General features: G+C 35.1%; 1 protein-coding gene across 3 annotated transcripts in view; it reads left to right on the top strand.

Moving 5' to 3' along the window:
- LOC150089194 (T-complex protein 11-like protein 1) overlaps positions 1-12,029 on the top strand; it is a 177,383-nt gene extending 165,354 nt beyond the window's left edge. For all 3 annotated transcript variants that reach the window (XM_090388342.1, XM_090388351.1, XM_090388335.1), the window contains exon 10: positions 11,771-12,029. In XM_090388342.1, coding sequence (XP_090244468.1) covers positions 11,771-11,991 — 221 coding nt within the window. In that variant the 3' untranslated portion in view covers positions 11,992-12,029. The remainder of the gene's footprint in view (positions 1-11,770) is intronic.
- Positions 12,030-20,105: the final 8,076 nt, after the last annotated feature.

The raw sequence follows: 20,105 nt of genomic DNA, 5'->3' as shown, positions 1-20,105 counted from the left end.
ATCTGATCGAGGTGTACAAAGCCTTGAATGGTTTGAGCATGCTCAATGCTGATGGGATACTACCTCTTGCTCAGAATAATCACCTGAGAGGGCATAAATTCAAATTGAGGAAAGACAGATGTAGGATAGATGTGCGGAAATTTGCCTTTAGCCAGCGGGTAGTTGGCTGGTTCCACCAGCCAACTACCCTGCATCCAGTTCTTTTGTGACCATATCATAGTATCCAATCAAATTGGTCAGGCAAGAATTTCCCTTAAAAAAAACCATGCTGTCTCCGAGCTATAACTGAGGTCTTATCTAGATGATCCTGCAGTGCTTCTTTTACCAGTGCCTCCATTAATTTTCCTAGAACAGAAGTTAAACTAAAAGGTCTATAATTACTTGTGTTGCCCTTTGATCCTCTCCTTTGTGAATTGGGGTCACATTTGCATATCGCCATTCCATTGGTACCTCCCCTGTGTCCAAAGAAGCTCTCATAATTATGGCTAAGGGTGTACTTACTTCCTTTGCTGCCTCCTTTAATATAACTGGATATATCCCATCCACCCCGGGTGCCTTTTTTATGTTTATCTTCAACAATTTCTCCTCCACTTTCCTCTGTTATTACAAAATCATCTAGCTCACTGCCAGAGTTTAACTCACCTCTGGCCTTCCCCTCCCTGAATAACTCCTCATGTATGAAGCAAAATACTCATTTAGTTTGTTAGCTACCTGAGCAGAATCATCAACAGTTGAACCATCAATATCCAGTGGACCAATCTGATTCATCCCTTTCCTTCTAGACTTTACATAGGCAAAGAACTCTTTGCTGTTTTTCTTTGCATCCTTTGCCAAAGATTTCTCATAATCTGTTTTTGTCTGCCTAATCTCCTTTGTGACTTGGTTACAGACCAGCTTAGAGCTATCATACACTTCCATGTCACCCATTAATTTGTATGTATCCCATGCATTTTTCTTCTCTGCCATATGTCTCATTAGTTCATCTGACATTCATTTAGGCCTAAACCTTGAACAATATTTCTTAGTTGTTATGTAAAGCCTAGTAGCTTCCAAGATTAATTCTTTGAATGCTTCCCATTTTGAATTTACTCTTGGTAACATCATCAGTCGGTCCCACTGTATAGAATTTAACTACTGTCTCAGACCACCGTAGTCGCCTTTACGAAAGCAAAAACCCTTTCCTTTACCCCGATGGTAGTTATCTCTTTGAGTAAATCCCACTTCAGCACAATGTGATACTACCACATAGTGGTTCCTTTATATGCAGATTCTTAATGCATGAAGAATCACTACTGATGATCACATCAAGAGTATTACTCCTTCTGCCTAGTTGCCTCCTGAACATGCTGATGTACAATCATCCAATAAATCCACAAAAGCCTTGCTATGAGTGACCAACCCACAAATTCCAGTAAATATGTGGGAAATTAAAATCCACCATTATAAGAGAATCTGATTTAATGGCCCACTCTATTTGTCTGTACAGTTTCTTATTATACTCATCAGGCCTATAACACTCCTACTCTCAATTTTGATCTCCCCTTATGTCACACCAAACTGACTCGGCAGCGATGTCGACTGGCTTCACTTTCTTGCATTTTATGTGTTTCTTAACTAATAGCATAACCCCTCCTCTCTTCCTGTACACATTGTACTCCCCAAATTCCAGTTTTGCATTCCTTATATCTCTGTGGCACCACGTCTCTGATATTCCAACAGTATCTGCCTTTGATGATTTGACCAACACTTCAAATTCATCAAATTTATTTAGCAAACTCCTAGCATTGGTGTATAATCAAGTAAAATGCACCTGTTCCTATCCTTAGCTACCCTAACACAACCCATGTGTTTACATGTACTGCAATGACTCCCAGCAGTCTCTGAAATACCCTGCGACTTGTTTTCCAGGCTTCTGCTCATTCCAATAGAAGCAGTGTAAGAATCACTTTCACCTCTGCCTATGGCTACTGCTAATCTATTAGTCCTTGTATCCCCCCAAGCTAGCAGTTTTCTGACCCACCTAACACTGCCTCGATAGCATCAGCAAATATTCTTGCGCCCTTTCTATTTAAGTGTATCAGATCCCTGTAAAAGCAGTCTCTCCTGTCAACAAGTACAGACTAGGCTGAAAAAAATTCTACCCCTTGAGCCTTGCACAATCTTTCCAGGGCCGAATTGATCGACAATGCTCTCATCGTATACCCCCTCCTGTTGTGTGTGTGTGTGGGCAGAATAGCAGACACTTTCAAATTAAATCCTAATTCACGGCTTTTTTTCAACAGTGACCTTTACTTGTTAAGTAATTCCACCGGTTTCCTACTCTTAATATCATTAGTGCAAACATGTGCAACAATATCACCTTTTGTGCCCTTAAAAGATGATATCTGTTCTTCAATGTCACCAACCTTTGCCCCTGGCAGGGCGTCTGCCAGGGGCAAAGGTTATATGTATCCCATGCATTTTCTTCTCTGCCACATGTCTCATTAGTTCCTCTGACATCCATTTAGGTCTAAACATTGAACAATATTTCTTTGTTGGTATGTAAAGCCTAGTAGCTTCCAAGATTAATTCTTTGAATGCCTCCCATTTTGAATTTGCTGTTGGTAACATCATCAGTTGGTCCCACCGTATAAAAAGGATAGGTGGAACAGTATCTGGTCCTGTTTCACCTATCCTTTTCACACATCATTTTCCCTGTTTCCCTGACAATAGAGTCACCGACAACTACTAGTTCCTGTGGGACCAGCACATTCTGCTGGTCCCACAGGTTGCCGCTGTGTTGTGTGATGATCATGTGCAAGCTTTGGTGTTGATGTGGGCAGCTGTGAGTTTGATGGGCCTCTCAATTTAGATCCTTCGAGGGTATCCACCCTGTTCTTCAAGTCCCATTGAGACCCATAACAACGCAGAGTTGTCGCATGATTTCTTCACACTCATTATATCGCACGTGTACACACACAAAGACATTCCCCTTGGCTATATCATGTCCCGCATCTGATTGCTCGACAAACACCAAACAAGCAGTGCATTTTAAAAGGCTGTGATTCAGAGGGCAACTACCCCCCCCCCCCATCATTTCCCCCCTGAGCCACAGCACTCCCATTAGCTTGTGCCTTTTGTTTTGCTGCTCTGGTCTTAGTCATGATTTCGATTCAATTTCAGTACAAAATTATAACCCTAAACTTATATCCCAATGCAGTTATAACACTATATATCTATATATATATATATTTTTTTTTTTTTCAGTATCGAGTATTATCTCCGAATTTGTTATATGTATTTAGTTGAAAAAGTACAATTTAATTGACAATGAAGTTTAACAAGATTAATAAATTTTACTGATTAATTGATAATATTATATACTACACTATACTAAGCTAATGCTATCTAGTATGGGATATAACATATTGTATAACAATGGTGGCAAGTTACGAACAGTAAATCTAGAGAAACTAAGTTTTAATTAACTTTTAAAATCTCACTATCTAAATTCAGAATAAACCAATGATCTTGACTAGGTCTATAAGCTACTTATAGAAAATAATTTAATAACAATTAAGTCAATAAAGCGGCTAAATATAGCTAAAAACATCCATTCACCGGAGCTGCAAAACTTGTAAAACACGTGGATTGGATACCCTTACTTGATACTAAGTAATAACCTACAAAATCTCTATCACAATTAAAAATTAAAGTATTCTAACTAGGAATATAAAGCTACTCTAGAAAATAAGTTAATATGCCAATTTAAGTTAATAAAACAGAAAAAAATAAAAAAAAAAAACTTCTATATTTGCCGGAGGCTGTAAGATCTTCACTTGCACAAGGCTACTCTCGTACTTACTGTACTGTACTATTATTATTATTAGTCATATAATGCAAGGAAGCCTGAGGTTTTTGCTGCACCAGCCAAAAAAATTTCCTGAGAGAGAGAGAGAGAGAGAGAGAGAAAAATCACCAAGAAACAGGATGATGATGATATCCAGCTCAGGATCTTGGGTTTGCCAAGCCTATACTCACAAGATGTGAAGCCCTTACTCTGAGCTATTTGTATATCTGATTAGTCATTTGCCTGTGTAATTTTAATAATGTACACCCCCCCCCCAGTTTAGTATGAATCACTTTGTGAATTCTTGTTTGTAGGGATTCGGCTAGGTTCCTTAAATAGTTTTTATCACTATTAGGCCATTCTGAAAATAGTTGAGACTGTAACTCATTCAGTTTTATGGATGCTATTGCTATATCTTCACTTTCTATTTGAGATAGTCCTATACGTTCTCTAAAGGATTTAAATTTGGTGACTTGGCTGGCCAGTTTAAAACGATACAGACTGTGTGAACCAGACAATTGTCACCTTCATATTTGGGGTATTAAAATCATGAGTATCCCTCAGATGTTCAGCAAAGGCACAAACTGATCACCCATGTTGGTATTTCAAGTGGGAGGATCACTTTATAATAGTTAAAAGTATCACCAATACATAAAGGTGGTTCTTAGTAATTACAGACCAGTAGTCTGACTTCAGTGTTAGGAAAATCTTAGAGGCAATTAGAGTGCAATCCAGGGACATAGATAGAAATGGCATTCTGAGGGACACAACACGGTTTTGTTAAGGGAAAATCATGTTTAATTGGTAAACTTTTGACTCAGTTACTCATGAGCTGGATATAGGGAACAATTTCAACATAGTTTATTTGGATTTTTGCAAGGCATTTTATTCAATCCCTCACGAGATTAAGCTGGCTCCAGGGCATTATGATTACTAGATACTCTTCAGATTGGTGTACGGTCTCCCAAGGTTCAGTTTTTTGACCACTGTTGTTTCTGATTTTCATAAATGACATTGGCAAAGTGACAGAGGGTATGATGTCAGAATTTGTAGATGATGTAAAGAAAGCCTATTCAAATCATCCTCTTTCAGGATGACCTGAATAGGCTTCAAGAATGGTCCCAAAAGTGGCAGCTAAGTTTCAATGCAGCAAAATGCAAGGTCTTACACTTGGTAAACAGCAATTCCCAAATAACCTATACACTTGGTGGGATTGAACTGAAAACAGTAGAGGAAGAAAGGCATCTGGAAGTTAGGATTTGGGCAGATATGACGTTTTCAATGCTGTTTAATCAGGTGGCCAGGAAAGCCCATGGTGCCCTATTGATGATTTAACGAACAATATCCTGAGAGATAGGGAGGTCATAATCCCACTATGAGGTAAATTGTTAGGCCACATTTCGAGTACTGTGTACAAGTATGGAGACCTCATCTGAAAAAAGATATTGAGCTTCTTGAAAGGGTCCAAAGACAAGCATCTTGCATGTTGAGATTGGCAAAAGGGCGACTGTATGAGGAAAGACTTCGATTATGTGGGTTACAGAGCTTGCCAGTCAGGCACCTTAGAGGGAACCTGATAGAGGTTTATAAGGCTCTGAGAGAGGTTAGTAATATCAATGAAGACAGAATTTTCATTGTTATAAAGAATTTCAGAACTGGGGGCCATAAAGTAGCCGAGATGTCAGGAGCACGAGTGCAGTAGCACACGCTCTTTGAGTGGACCGGGGTTCAAGCCTGTGACTGCTAAATATGATTACCGTTTATATTAGTATTAGTAATGGCCGCATGGTGCAAGAAAGCCTATGGCTTATGCTGCACCAGCCAAAAAAAAAAAAAAAAAAAATCCGAACAAAACAATATGAAAACAAAAAAATAATAATAATTAATAAAAAAAGGAAATTAAACCTATCATCCTATGCGCTTCCCTTACCCGAAAGTACTATCCAGATGACCTTTGAATTTCTCCAAACTGTCGGTCTCTATTCCAGTAATTTATAACTCGCTGGCTAAAATAAAACTTCCTGCAGTCCAATCTAAACATTTCCCCCTGTAACTTGAATTTATGTCCCCTAGTTCTAGCATCATTTATAATCTTGAAAATTTCATCCTCATTCATTTAACTGATGCCTCTAAGAGCTTAAACACCTCAATCAATCAAATATTGTTTGCTTTATTGTAAACTCCACTGATTTGGTGGTCATGCTGGAGTATAAACAAGAAATTCAAATTACAGGGGAAGAGGTATAGACTAGATTGTATTAAGTTTTCAGCTGTCCTTCAACAGTCCAGTTCTTATGCCTTTTAGCCCTTAATTAGCATTGATCTTTTTTTTTTTTGGTGGACTCATCATAAAACTCTGATTTTGTAGTTTAGTAGTTATTTTCCAAGTCAAAGTGTTCCTGCCACTTTAAGCTCTTTGTTGCCCTAGTCTGAGACGATTGGTTTAAATGTAAATTAAAAAACTATACTAAACTAAGTACAGTAATAACACTGCATGGGTTATGCAACAGTAATACATACTATGCTATACTTTTGTGTTAAATCATATTTGTATTGTTATAAAGTTATTGTTTATAGACTTAATAATAAAAACACCTATTAAATAGTATTTATTTCCAGGGCCAAGTGAGAAATAATATCATTAGATAAACAATCACTATTAATTTTAAACAAAAATATAGCAATAAGTAATAAGTCTCCTTGGCAGCTTTCAAAAATGGTCCAACTCAGTTCTGCTTGTGGAGAATGCTTCGAAAAAGTATGGACTAATATAAATGTAGGTCAATGAATATGCTGAGCAATGTAACTTCATTCATTTTTTTATAATATTGGCCTCAGAACAGTTGTTTGATGGGGCTCATCTGCAAAATTCTTGTTCTGTTAACTAATGTACCCACTGTGCAAATATTTCACAACCATGAGGTCTTGAAGACACACTTCCAACAGTTTTCAGTGAACATCAATAGAATTGTCCTTTCAAGCATGAAGACGCTATTTTCACTAAGTTAAACATGATCTGGCTATCCACAATAACCATCACACTCTGTTCTGAGCACAATTCTGCCATATGTGGGAGAAACAATGTTAAGGAACCAATAAATATTGTAAAAGAGACTTAAAACTGAACAAAGATCAGCCTATTGCCAATAGTGCACGGTTGTTAGAACTTGAAATTCACTAGGAAGAATGCTGAAGTTATAGTAGTATTATACAGTAATACAAACAAAGAAAATTATGGAAAGTAGAAAATATTCTTCAAGCTTTCCTTTCAAACTCACATAAAGGGGATGCTGCCATTGCATCTGAAGAGAGATCTGTACCAGGTTTTAAAGTGTCAGAGAGTGCCTTTTGTGATTTCAGACTGAAATCACTGCTGATGTACTGCTCAGAGTTTAAAAAAAAAAAAAAAAAGAATCTGAAAGCTATTTGAAGCCACATCTTTTAGACTTTTGATAGGCTGGATAACACTGGCTATTTTTCTGGACTGCAATGCACTACATCTCATCTCATCTGTGGAGACCTTAAAATTAGCCATTTGCCAATTTTTAAAGGGTGAATTCAAATTCCTTTCACAGTTTATAGCAGTGCACAACAAAGACACAGAAGTAAGTCTAGATAAACTTCTGTTCCGCATCCTTTTCTTCCATATATTCTAAACTTTTTTTTTCATATAAAAATCACTCTTTCCATAAAAAAAACAAAAAACACATATATATATATATATATATAGATAATAAATAATATAGACAATGACTGTGAGGTAAAACAGCCACCAACAACAGTAGTATTATTATGAAGAAACTTATTGCTTTCGGCAAAAAATTAAATATCACTTTTAAAAATTACAATTCTCCTTACATTTAATTTATACCAAAATTTCACAAAAGTCCCCTAGGCTTCAGATTCATCACATCTTGCAAAAACATTTATTCTCATAAACCTGGCAAAACCCTAGAACTTCTTCTAAAGCCTATCTTAAGCATCCTACCCAACAGCAGAATCATTACAAATAATCGGCCTGTGATAGCTCTAAAAATCAAGATAATGCTCACATATCAACATTCGACTTGAACAGCCTGTACACCAACATAGATCTAGCTAATTTAAAACTTGCAATGAAAGAGCTATACTGTAAGTGTAAACATATTATAACTTGTTAGTTAAGTTATTCCAGAATACTGGAATAACTTAACTAACCTATGCATATAAAAAGTATAATATGAAGCAAGCTGCCTCTCCTATCAGGCTGTGTATATATGTACAGAAGATACCCCTTAGTGTCTTTGGTGTCTCACAGTCTGCAAAACTTGTGCCCACCAATTGGCTAACTTACTGGGGTAGGTAGTTATATATTTCATTTTTAAAAGTTAAAAATTAATTTTTTTGGCTAAGGAGCCAATCTTTATCTGTACTTATCAGAAACTTATTTATCTACAGATTTATGCATGTTCAGATACATTGATGACCTGTTTGTTATCAACTGCAATAATTTCCTGCAAGACTTTGCCCACATCTACCATCCAGAGCTCACTCTAGAAAAAACTAATAGCAATAACCTTTCTGGAAATTATTTAGACTTAGATATTGACCTCAATAACTCCCAGACTACCATAAATATCTACAATAAATGTAATGCCTTGACAATGTCAAAGTAGTCAACTTTATATACTAGCATTCCAACATCGGAAAGAAAACACATGCTAACATCATTCTTTCACGGTGTATTAGCATAGCAACTATATGTAACAACCACAATCTAGTCACCCTTAATATAAAATATCTCTACAACAAACTACAATAATACCCCAACTTACGCGGTTCTTGATTTTTTCGTTTGGCAACACTGCCGCCCACTATCTTCAAGGTCGTTTTTCATATGCTATCGATATACGGTGCACGGCGGAGAGTGAGAGCGAAAGATGAACAAAATTCAACTTTGCTGCCGCATGAGCTGCACACATATACAAGAATTTGCATTCCAACTGTCATATTTATAAGTGTGCGTTCGAATTCGTGCTCAACTTTTGTCGGATGAATAAAAAGTTGCACGAATAAAAAAAACTTTCCAGGCTTTAAGGTTTCCAAAGAAAGATTGACAATGATGGTCGGCGGGAATGCAGCTGGTGACTGCAAGTTAAAACCTCTCTTAATATATCGCTCCGAAAACCCAAGAGTTTTAAAAAATATAACTAAAATTTAGCTTATCAGCGATTTGGAAGTCAAATCATAAAGCTTGGGTGACAGCTTCCGTTTTTGAGGAAACGTTTTTCCGTTTGGTCACCACTTCATACCTAAAGTCGAACGTTATTGCAAGTCTAAACAGATTCCATTTAAATTGATCCTTCTTATTAACAATGCACCCGGTCACCCTCCTGCCACCCTAATTAATTTCGACCGACGTGTGAAAGTTGTGTTTTTGCCTCCAAACACAACCAGCTTGCTTCAACCAATGGACCAGGAAGTCATCAAAACATTCAAGGCCTACTACATGAGGCATTCATTTGCACGTCTGAATGAAGCTATGAGACAAAATAGTGAGATATCTGTTAAAGACTTTTGGAAACAATTCAATGTTTTAGATGCTGTAAGAATCATTGAAGAATCTTGGGATGAAATTCACAAAAAAATCATTGAATGGTGTCTGGAAGAAACTTTGTCCATTTTTTTTTCAAAAACGAGATGAAAACAATGCCGGAAGCTGATCATGTCGCTCATATGATAGAAGAAGTTGTTAATCTTGCCAGGCAATTAGATTTGGAAGTCAATGGTGATGATGTCAACGAGCTGTTGGATTCACATAATGAGGAGCTGACAATGAATGAGCTCATAGAGATGCATGAGCAAAATGTCACTGAATTATCCGACACTTCAGACCCAGTTCCACCAGAAAAGCACATGACAATTGCAAGCGTGATAGAAGGTCTCAGCTCAATTGAAAAGGGCTTAAAAATTTTAGAAAACAGACCCCAACGAAGAATGTGTTATAGCTACAAAGCAAGGAATAAAAAATTATTAGCTTGCTACGAAGAAATTCTGCGTGAAAAAAAGAAGGTACTGTGTCGTCAGACGAATTTGTTAGATTTTATGAAGCCATTGACATCGAAATAACTTTTTTACATAATTTGTATTAATATGTATAAATAACTGCAATTTTATTAAATAATTTTTTTTTAAACTAGTGTTTTTGTTAGTCCTTGGTCCCAATTAAACAAAATTTAAATGCAAAGTTGTACCCGACTTACGCAAATTCGATTTAAGCGATTTTCGTCGGACCCACCTATCATGTAACTTTGGGGTATTACTGTACTGGATAACATGTTTCCTAAAATCTTTCTCCATTACAGAAAATTAATCTGCTATCCAATAGATATAAAAAATTATAATATGAAGCAGGCTGTGTATATATGTACAGAAGATACCCCTTAGCCTCTTTGATGTCTCAGTCTGAAAAACTTGTTCCCACTGATTGGCTAACACACTAAGGTAGTTATATATATATATATATTTCATTTTTAACTTTTCATTTCTTTTCTTTTTATTTTATAATCTTATCTTAATAATTTTACTCCTTACCTTTTAAAAGTTTTAACTCTAAATGGTATATTTCCAATAGTATATTTCTCCTTCTGGTGCGCGATTAGGTTTTGAAAGCAATATCAAGATCCTATTTTTTTACTATAATTACTGTTTTCGCCTTACACAAAGTTCAGCATCTGTATTATACTACTTTGCCAGTTAATTTTTCTACACTATCCTGGGAGACATACTACATTCATTTAATTTTCGTTCTTGCCCAATCATACTTCTACTGTTTATTCATTCTACACTATCATATGAGATCGCTTCAACTCACCACTTTTAAACTCTATCGTACCTAGCTGTTAATGCTTTCTTTCCTACAGTATAGTTCTTTCATTACAATATGCCGTGCCGTGTTGGCATATGACATGTGGTCTACACTTCAGCTTCGGCATGGCAAGTTATTAAGTACCACTATGACCCACTGACTTGTTATTTTATTTTATTTTGTCTTCGAAATTTTATTTACTTAGGTATTATTTCCTATATTTCCTTTACTCCTGTTTTTACTTTTTATCTCCGTCTCTGTAGGGTCAGCTGCAAAATATACGTCAGTACTTGTATACTCTTTCTTTTCTTTATTTAAATCTGTAATTTTAATAAATTCTTTTACCTTGGTTTTGGCGGTTGACTCCTGAAGAAAATGCTAAATCATTGTGGTTGAAAAACTAAGTACTTTTTTAAACAACATAATTCATATTATTTTATTTATAGGTACTTATATGCATTTTTTCCTATGGTTTCGACTGCTGATTCCTTAGGCCAGTGTTTCCCAAACTGGGGTCCACGGATCCCTGGGTGTCCGTGAAGTGGGTCGACCACATATATATATGGTCGACTATATATAACATCTGCATAATATATGCATATGTTATAGATAGGGTCCACAAACTTTTTTTGTTTTTTGAAAGAGTCCGTAGACCTAAGTAGTTTGGAAACCACTGCCTTAGACTATACTTTACCTCGCTCATTGTCTATATAATTTATTATCCACATTTCTTATAGTTGCTGGGTTCTTTCTACTATTAATGTAGTAACTTAGGGCTATAATCCTTTATATATCTCAATTTCAAACTCTTACCACTTCCTTTGATAACATTATCATTTCAAACTCTTACCACTTCCTCTGATAACATTATCATTTCAAACTCTTACCACTTCCTTTAATAACATTGTCCGTCCTTTTTTCCATACAGCAAAAGATAGCGATGCATGATGCAGAAGATGCACATTTAAATATTTATTTAGAGTAAATCATGTTCAATTAGCCTTAATCTACTTTGTCTTCTGGTATTATTGTATTGTAACTGCATACTGCCATAGCTTTTTTTTTTTTCCAAATTAAAATGTTATTCCTTTTAGAGGATCGCATTCTGAAGTTCATCGAAGAAGCAGCAGCTGCTCCTGCAAGCAATTCAATGAAAATTCCACCCGGGCTTTCAGCTCTTCAGAAAGAATTAGTTCATGCTACTGGACAGTTTATGCGTTTAATTGGTCATAATCGAGCTGTATTTGGTGAATATTATGCTGATATAATTAATACATTGCGACATGAAAATAAGTATGATGAGACCATTGTATGACAAGACCTCATTACTGTTACTTTTTATTTCTAAGATATATATATATATATATTATAGATATGGTGGTGAAATATTTTTTAAAACTTATTTGGTGATTTAAGTTAAATAAACCACTGATTATTAGTCTTCATTAATGACAATAAATCCTTTGTTAGATAAGTAACACAATAGAGAGAGAGATGTAACTATTGGTTTTCAGTAGGATTTTGTAAATATGTATAATGTGCAAGAAAGCAACCTTTCACAGTTGAAACAAACAGTTTTTTTTTTTTTTGTTTAATCAGTATAATACAAAGAAGGAAAAAGAACACCAACTTGCAAGTTTATAGCTTTTCAATAGTGTTTTTCTTTAATATATTGGATACAAATCATATTATTTGTTTTAGGTTATATTTCTTATATAGCAGTTTATATAGTGTGCATTGCAGCAATTAATATAATTCTCAAATTGAATTCCCCACCCCCTAAAAAACAACCCATCCATCAACAGAAAATGGTGCTTCAATTGGAATACCATGCAAAAATACAAACTCCAATTAAAACACTTTTTTTGTTGGATGGAATGAAGAGTTTGATTGGATCACACAAACCCACAGAAAGATCTGAACATTTACACTGCTTCCATAATAAATGGAATGAAGATTCATAATCAAGTGAAAGGAAATAGATGTGATATGTGAAGGTACTGTAACCATGAAAATAGCAAATACATACAAAGATGTAAGTTTCAGAAACTCAATTAGACCACTGAAAAGTTAATTTATAATTGTGCTGTGTGGGGTATAAGTTATATTATATTGTAAAGGTATACACAGCATGAATGATTTAAAAATTAGTCTTTGCTAACAGAGCAGGTTAATTTAAATTTTGTTATTCAGTAATTTGTTTTTTAAACTAAGTGCTATTCTTAAATATATAATTATCTCATACTTTCAGTAAATGATTGTTCCAGATTTATCCATGAATCTGATTTTTGTAGTATTGTTCATACTTCCTTTTTTTGTCACATTAGTTTAATAAAAGTTTATTTGCTTATTCACTATATCATTCATCTATGGATTTGTTCTAGGTGTAAAAGGAAGGTAGTTGTCTCCCACTTGGAATTTGGGAATTAAATATAAAAGAAACAGGATTTTTTAAAAAAAATATACAGTAAACTTTTTAAATTTGGCACCCTTTATGACTGGCCCCCAGGTTTTAGCAAGGTGTATCTACTGGCTGAGTAGTTTTGGAGAAGCAGTATTTTTATGAATATAAAGCACTAACAACTTAACTTATTACATATGTAAATAATATTTTATTTTGATTATTGGAATTCACTTGGTACTTTGGTAGCAGAATTGTACCTTGCCAGATCCAGTCCTAATAGTAGCATTATTTGTTGTATAAATTTTTTTTTGGTATAAAGTAATGTTCCTTTGTTATAGTCTTAGAGAAGAAACCATGATAGTCTTTAAAGCAAGAATGGCAAGTTTTTGCCACCATTATAATAAATAGGAGAAAAAAATAAAAGGTGGCTTGCTCACTAGGCCTTGTCTTCAATAACGTTAGTGCAGAGAAAAAGAACAGGCTGTCCTGATCATCCTTTTTTTTTTTTTTTTTCTCTGCTTCAGTCATGCACCTCATGAGCTGTAATGCCTAGTAATTTATAATGGTGTTAAAAAAAAAAAAAAAACTTGGTTGTGTGTAATTAAATCTCTTGTTTGTGTGCATTAGTAAACTGCTGTTTATGGAAGAGATTAACCATAGATTTAACAACACATACATTTTCTAGTTACCCACACTAGGTATCAGCTCACATAGCAGTACTTTCAAGATCAGTTTCCACAAATTTTGAATTTTACTGAATAAGAGATACCACAAAAAAGAGACAAATTTAAAGTTATAGGGCTAAAGCTATGTGGCCTCAGAGAAATTATAAGATGAATGCAGGACTACCTTGTCCTTTCATCTCTTTTTGCAGCCAGAAAACTTTTTAAATTGTAGTGGTCTTCAATGGAACAAACTTGCCTTTCTAATGAGTTGCTTATGTACTGCACTATTTTCAAACAGATGGCCTCACCAAAAAGTTGATTGGCCATTTGTTTAAACAATGAAGCTATTATGACAACCTGTTTCAGGACTAACTGGCCGCTCATTGCATATCTATTGGTCTCCAGTGGCAACACACTCAAACAGAATAAACAGGTTTTAGCTATATTACAACTTTAGCTATATTACAACTTTGAAAACTCTGGGTTTCTAATACCGCATGGCAGCTTACAGTGAACAACTTCTTTACAACTTTTATGTCTATGTTGTCACTAGACACCACTTGCTATTGGATGAGAAGCCAGAGTTAGTCCTGAAACAGAATGTGATAGCAGTTGCACCTTATGGCCTCACCAAAGGTTAAATAGCCATTTAACCTTTGGTGAGGCCATCTGTTTGAAAGCAGTGCAATGCAGGACAACTTGTTGCAAGTTTATTTTGCTGGCTTAAAAAGACATATTGAAAGACAAGACAATTCCACAAGCATCTTATAAAGAGAGAAATATCACCCTATTTGCATGGATTGTTAAAGACAAATGCAACCATTGATACTGGATTTAGAGTTTACTGCGTAAAGTTTGTTGTAATGATATTATATCATGGTAGGCGGCATAAACTGAAATATGCTTCCCATTCCAACTTTGCCAGAACCAGTTCCTCTTTTACATCATCTTTATGGACTGAGAAAACAATAGCACTTCTCCAGTCTAATGATGCTCTCATTGACATTTCCACTAGCCTGATACACTCATATGGAGCCTTTTTCATTATATATACCATCATTATATATAATGAATATACTTGTCTGATATCATTATATCATTTATTTTATAGCAATCTAATCCCTTAATATTCTGCAGATTCGAGATTTCTTTTGACTGTAAATATTGAGAATTATCTGTTCAATTCATCTGCTGAGTGAATGATGTCGGAATTTTGTGCTTGTTACAATATTTTACAACTGTTTGCGATATGAGCACATTGCCTCATTGTTCCAAAGAAAAAGAAACAGTTTGTGTTAACACAGACTGGTCACCAATAACTGCAAAAACAGGGACATCCATCAAAAATATGCTAACTTTATTAAAAAAGATAAATGAAAACCACTCTGTCAGAGATAATAGCTGCACAAAGTATCAAGCATGCCCCAGAGGGTAAAATCTAGAATTGGTCATGAATAGTAAGGCAAAACAGTCCTATGGAAAATCCTGTCTTAAAATGAGAGACACTGTAAGATAGATTTGATTAGCTCTACATAAGCCTGCCTGTTTCAAAGATAAGGTCACTGGCCTACTCCCCCCACCAATAATTCAAACTGTATATCAATGCATGTGAACTATTTTGTTGGTATGTATCAACAGCTGTCCTTGTAGTATGAATCAGTAAGGCAAAACTTACTGGTTGCACTAATATATTAACTGTGAATGCAAATGAAAAATATATGTTCTGGTAATAATGACAAAAATAACAAAACTGAAAGATTTCATAATTGCAGAAACACTCATAATACTGAACCTGTCTCACAACCCCAAGACTTACAGCCTGTGTAGTGAATGAAATATTGATCTTGCCATCACCTCTAAACTGTTATTTATACAGCTGGAATGTATATACCTCATATACATTCATAGAGTACAATCAGTCAACATAGGGCCATTTTGCTCATACTTAGCACTGACTGCCAAATCTCCCCCTCCCACCAACACCATGGTAAGATTTTTGCTGAAAACTATTAATTGGGATAAATTTGAAGAAAGAGTGAAATAAAATTTAATTTTATTTGTTGCTGTAATTGCATGTTTTCTCACAAGAAAAGCTAAAGGAACAGCAGTCAAGGCCAGCCTTGATATATACATTTCTTCCAAGCACAAAAACATCCTGGAAGTCATCTCTATAAGCCCTTTTAACACTTCGGGTTGATTTTTTTTCCCCGAACATCTACAATAGACTGAAAATATGTCCCCTTAAGTACACTTTCAGTTTAGGGGACTATGATTTGTTTTTTTGTACAAAAACTGACATAAAGGGAGTGCATTGTGTGTGTGCTGGATCATTGTCTTGATGGAGCATCCAACCATCCTTCCACAATTCAGATCTCTTCTATTTTTTTCATGCAGCTTTGTAAGAACTTAAATGTAGTATGTTTGATTGACAGTTTGATTTGGTGGTGAGTCATATTTCTACTGCCAAACATAGCTTCACTCATCCAACCTATGGATCAGGGTGTTATTTTAAATTTAAAATCATAAGATTTATGCACATTTGCTCAAGCAACGACATGGAGGAGTTAATAGAGGAAGAAGAGAAGGAATTGTCTAACAAAGAACTTATTGACTCGCAGGCATTGAAAGAAGAAAATCCTGATGAAGCTCAAGATGAACCAAATGACGCGATGGAGCCAAGACGCTTCACGAGAGAGATGGCAATGACGAGGTTTGAGAAGATGAATCCTGACAGCGAACAATTCTTAAAAGTTAACAGAGGGGTGAATGATATGCTTACTTGCTTGCTACAAAGAAAAGAAAACAGCCGCCATTAATATGTTCTTTTGTAAGGTTGAGCAGCCGATCCCTTCTAAATCTTCACAGTGGTGTACTTATCAGCTGAAGACGTCAATTCTAGCAACGATGCTCGAAAGCTAAAACTTACTGACATTATGCCTGTCTCCTCTCTTTTTTTGTAATTTTTTTTGCAAATGAGATAAACAAGTAATATAAAAAAAAAATTTTAAAGTCAATTCCTACTTAGGTTAACAAAGAAAAATTTTATTTTAGTTACTTTTTATTAAATAATTACAATTAATATAAATATGTATATACATATGACAGAATCACAATATTAAGTGGCAAAATAGAAAGCGAATTTCCTTGCAATTTTCCATTTTCCTTTCTATATATGGTGTTGGACTGTTATTTTTATTCACATGTTTCATTTTCCATTTTGTTCCCTCCTTGACTCAGACTAGAACCCAGAATGAAAAAAGAATCTGAAAAAGAAATTTTTTTCCAGCGATCTACACGCTTCGCCACTGACGGTATTTATTCCTAAATTTATATCCTGCTAAATATCTTATATAAGAGAAATTTTTTCTCCCATATAAAACTAAAATTAATTAATTAAATTTAATTAATGAATTAATATTTGAAAAAACTGTATTAACATCAAGTGTCATCCACTACAAGTTTAAAAAAAATTATTTGAACTTGAGTGGATGAATAAAAAGTATTTTATTAACGACTGAAAATTTGAACAAGATATATATATATATATATATAGGGAGAGTGTGAACTAATAGTAGGAATTGAAAAAATACAATAAATAATTCTATTCATGTTTGTCAAATGTTTCTTTTTTGATTCAATCAATTCAGCGAGCACAGTTGCGAGTGCTGCACAAGCATGGGGAAATTCTGACTTACGTAGAGTTCCGCGGAACCCTTACATTAACTGGGGAGTGGCTGTATACAAAACAACAGTGGGCCCAAAATCCAAACCCTGGGGGGGGAAATCTGCTAATAACATTAGTCCACGAAGAGCAGCATCCATTGATTACCATTCTCAGTCTTCTCCCACTCAACCACCCTTTTATCCATTGTAGCAACTTACCCTTAATACCACACTACTCCAATTTGTACAGTAGTCTTCCATGCACAACAGTGTCAAAAGCTTTCCTGAAATCCAAGTATATGATATCAAAATTATTTTTTGCATCTAGTTCCTTTGTAACCACATCATAGTATCCAATCAAATTTGTCAGACAAGACTTTCCCATGCTGAATGATTACTGCCATCTTGTCTAGATGATCCTGCAATGCAACTTTAACCAGACTCCATTATTTTCTCTGGAAAAGAAGTTAAACTAACTGGTGTGTAATTAGTACATGACACAAACTAACAGTTTTCCCGTGACAAAACGAAACCAATATTAATGAAAGGTAACCTGAGTGTCACCTGGCCCACATTAATAAAGTATCAATATAACTCAATATCTAATGTTACAGATCTATATCAGATAGCAGTTATTAGATCACAAACTACTCTTCGGATGATTAAGTTAAAAAAATTCACAGGTATGATAATTAGTCATCTGTACTGAATGAGGCATCAAAGTATTGCTGCTTCTTTGCCAACCATGTTTTCATCCCCATTATCACATATGCAGCTGGTATAGAAGAAGAACTCTTTATTGTATAAAAACACACATGCCGTACACAATACCCTTCACGGCTAAAAGCCAGGGGTTATCTGGTACTAGAACTGCTCGGAAACAGATAAGAACAAGTATCAGAAAAAAGCAGCTATTTCTCATCATGCATGCTCATTACACTATGTCCCCTTGGCTAAAGCCTGCTTGCATTTTTGGCATTGAGCTGAACCTAGCCATTGATTTCAAAAAGCAAGAGTGTGGCCTTACCTTTTGAAGTCTTGAAACCTGGCACTGTCTTTTCCTCTTTGGCAACGTATGTTTGATCCGGCATTTTTTTCCACTACAGAGCAGTCTCAGTTAAAAATTTGCTGCATTGAATAGCCGCCTTCATCAATAATTTTTTCCAACACATCGCAAAATTTCTCTGCTGCTGCAGAATCGGCACTGGCAACTTCACCTCATACTTTAACATGGAAACCAGCACGATGCTTGAACCTACGAAACTACAAACCTGGGTTGGGGTTCACCGTACTTATCCTTAATATCTTTATAAATACTTGTTGCTTTTGCTTTAATAGTCAGACTCGGGGGCACTCGCTTCTGAATCTGATTTTCCATCCATATTATTAACAGCTGTTTCAACTTCGATATAGCACCTGAAAGCTGTTTTGTGATCACTGTTGATCTTAAGTGCGTTGATCCTTTGACATATCCTTTCATACGTGCACTGTCCCTTAAAATAGTATTCACTGTTGAAGCAGCAAGACCTAATTCCCTTGCAATGGATGACAAACTTTGTCCTGCTTCGTACTTTTTAATAATTTTCATCTTCATTTCTAAATCAATTTTGTTTTGTTTCCTGGCACTTGTAATACATAAATAGGAATGAAGAAAAGTTTCTGAAAATTAGTTTTTTATATGATTGAGGAGTTCAGTGAAAGGGAACACATTTCACTATAATAGCATAAAAACCCACACTGTTGCAGTTATCGGTATTATTGCAAATGCAATAAGATCGAGTTTACTACCCGTTTTTAATTAGATGCACTAACAGAAAAGCCCAATAAACTGGAAAATGCAAGGTAGTGCAATTTCCATTATAAATATGACCTTTTAGTGAGATAAATAGCTTAGTAATATAGCGAAATTTTCAACTTCCACGAACTTGGAATGAATTACAAAAAAAAAAAAAAAAGTTTTATTCGGTTCACATTATAATATTTTCACGATACCTCCATTTATTCCTATGGGATGCAAAATATGTTTCCACAAATTTTTTAAAGTTTGCACCGGCCGGCAAAAATTTACGTAAAGTTGAATTTCTGTAAGTCAGGTAGTGCCTGAATGTGATTATTTCTGACACTCCCAGTGGTTATAAATTACTGTTTTATTAACACAGTGTAATTTGTTCAATTGACAGTGACTCTAAAATTGAAATTAGTTTATATTTATGGACACTGACTTAAACTAACATTCTTGATATTTCTTACAAAGAAGAAATGCCAACATCCTTCAAATAAGTGGCTGCATCTGTTAAATACATTTATTAAGCACTAGAGTCAAAAACGGAGGATGCAAATGTTTACAGATTTTCATGGTAAAGTAACTTTGACATCTCATATTAAAACTAATAATAAACCATTCTTAACTCCCCAAACTGCAAAAATATTTCCAAATGTAGGTCTTAAACTATAGGTGGATCAGGAATCCATTTCCTGATCCACCTATTTATATTTATAAATAGTTGTTTTATGCCCAAAATTTTTGATTTAAATTGACCCTGGCAAACTTTGGAACGATGTTGTTTTGAAGGCAATATTTTAGAAAAGAAATATGGTAACCTTGGGCTGAGTATATTATTGTTAACGTAATTTTGTACCAAGCTGTTCAAAAAATTCCCCCTAATTGTGTGTAACGATAGGTTATACCTGGAGAGA

Source organism: Mastigoproctus giganteus, chromosome 2 (assembly GCF_048544385.1).
Source record: "Mastigoproctus giganteus isolate SK-2022 chromosome 2, ASM4854438v1, whole genome shotgun sequence".
In the NCBI taxonomy this organism is placed as follows: Eukaryota; Metazoa; Arthropoda; class Arachnida; order Uropygi; family Thelyphonidae; genus Mastigoproctus; species Mastigoproctus giganteus.
This window is presented reverse-complemented; position numbering and strand designations above follow the sequence as displayed.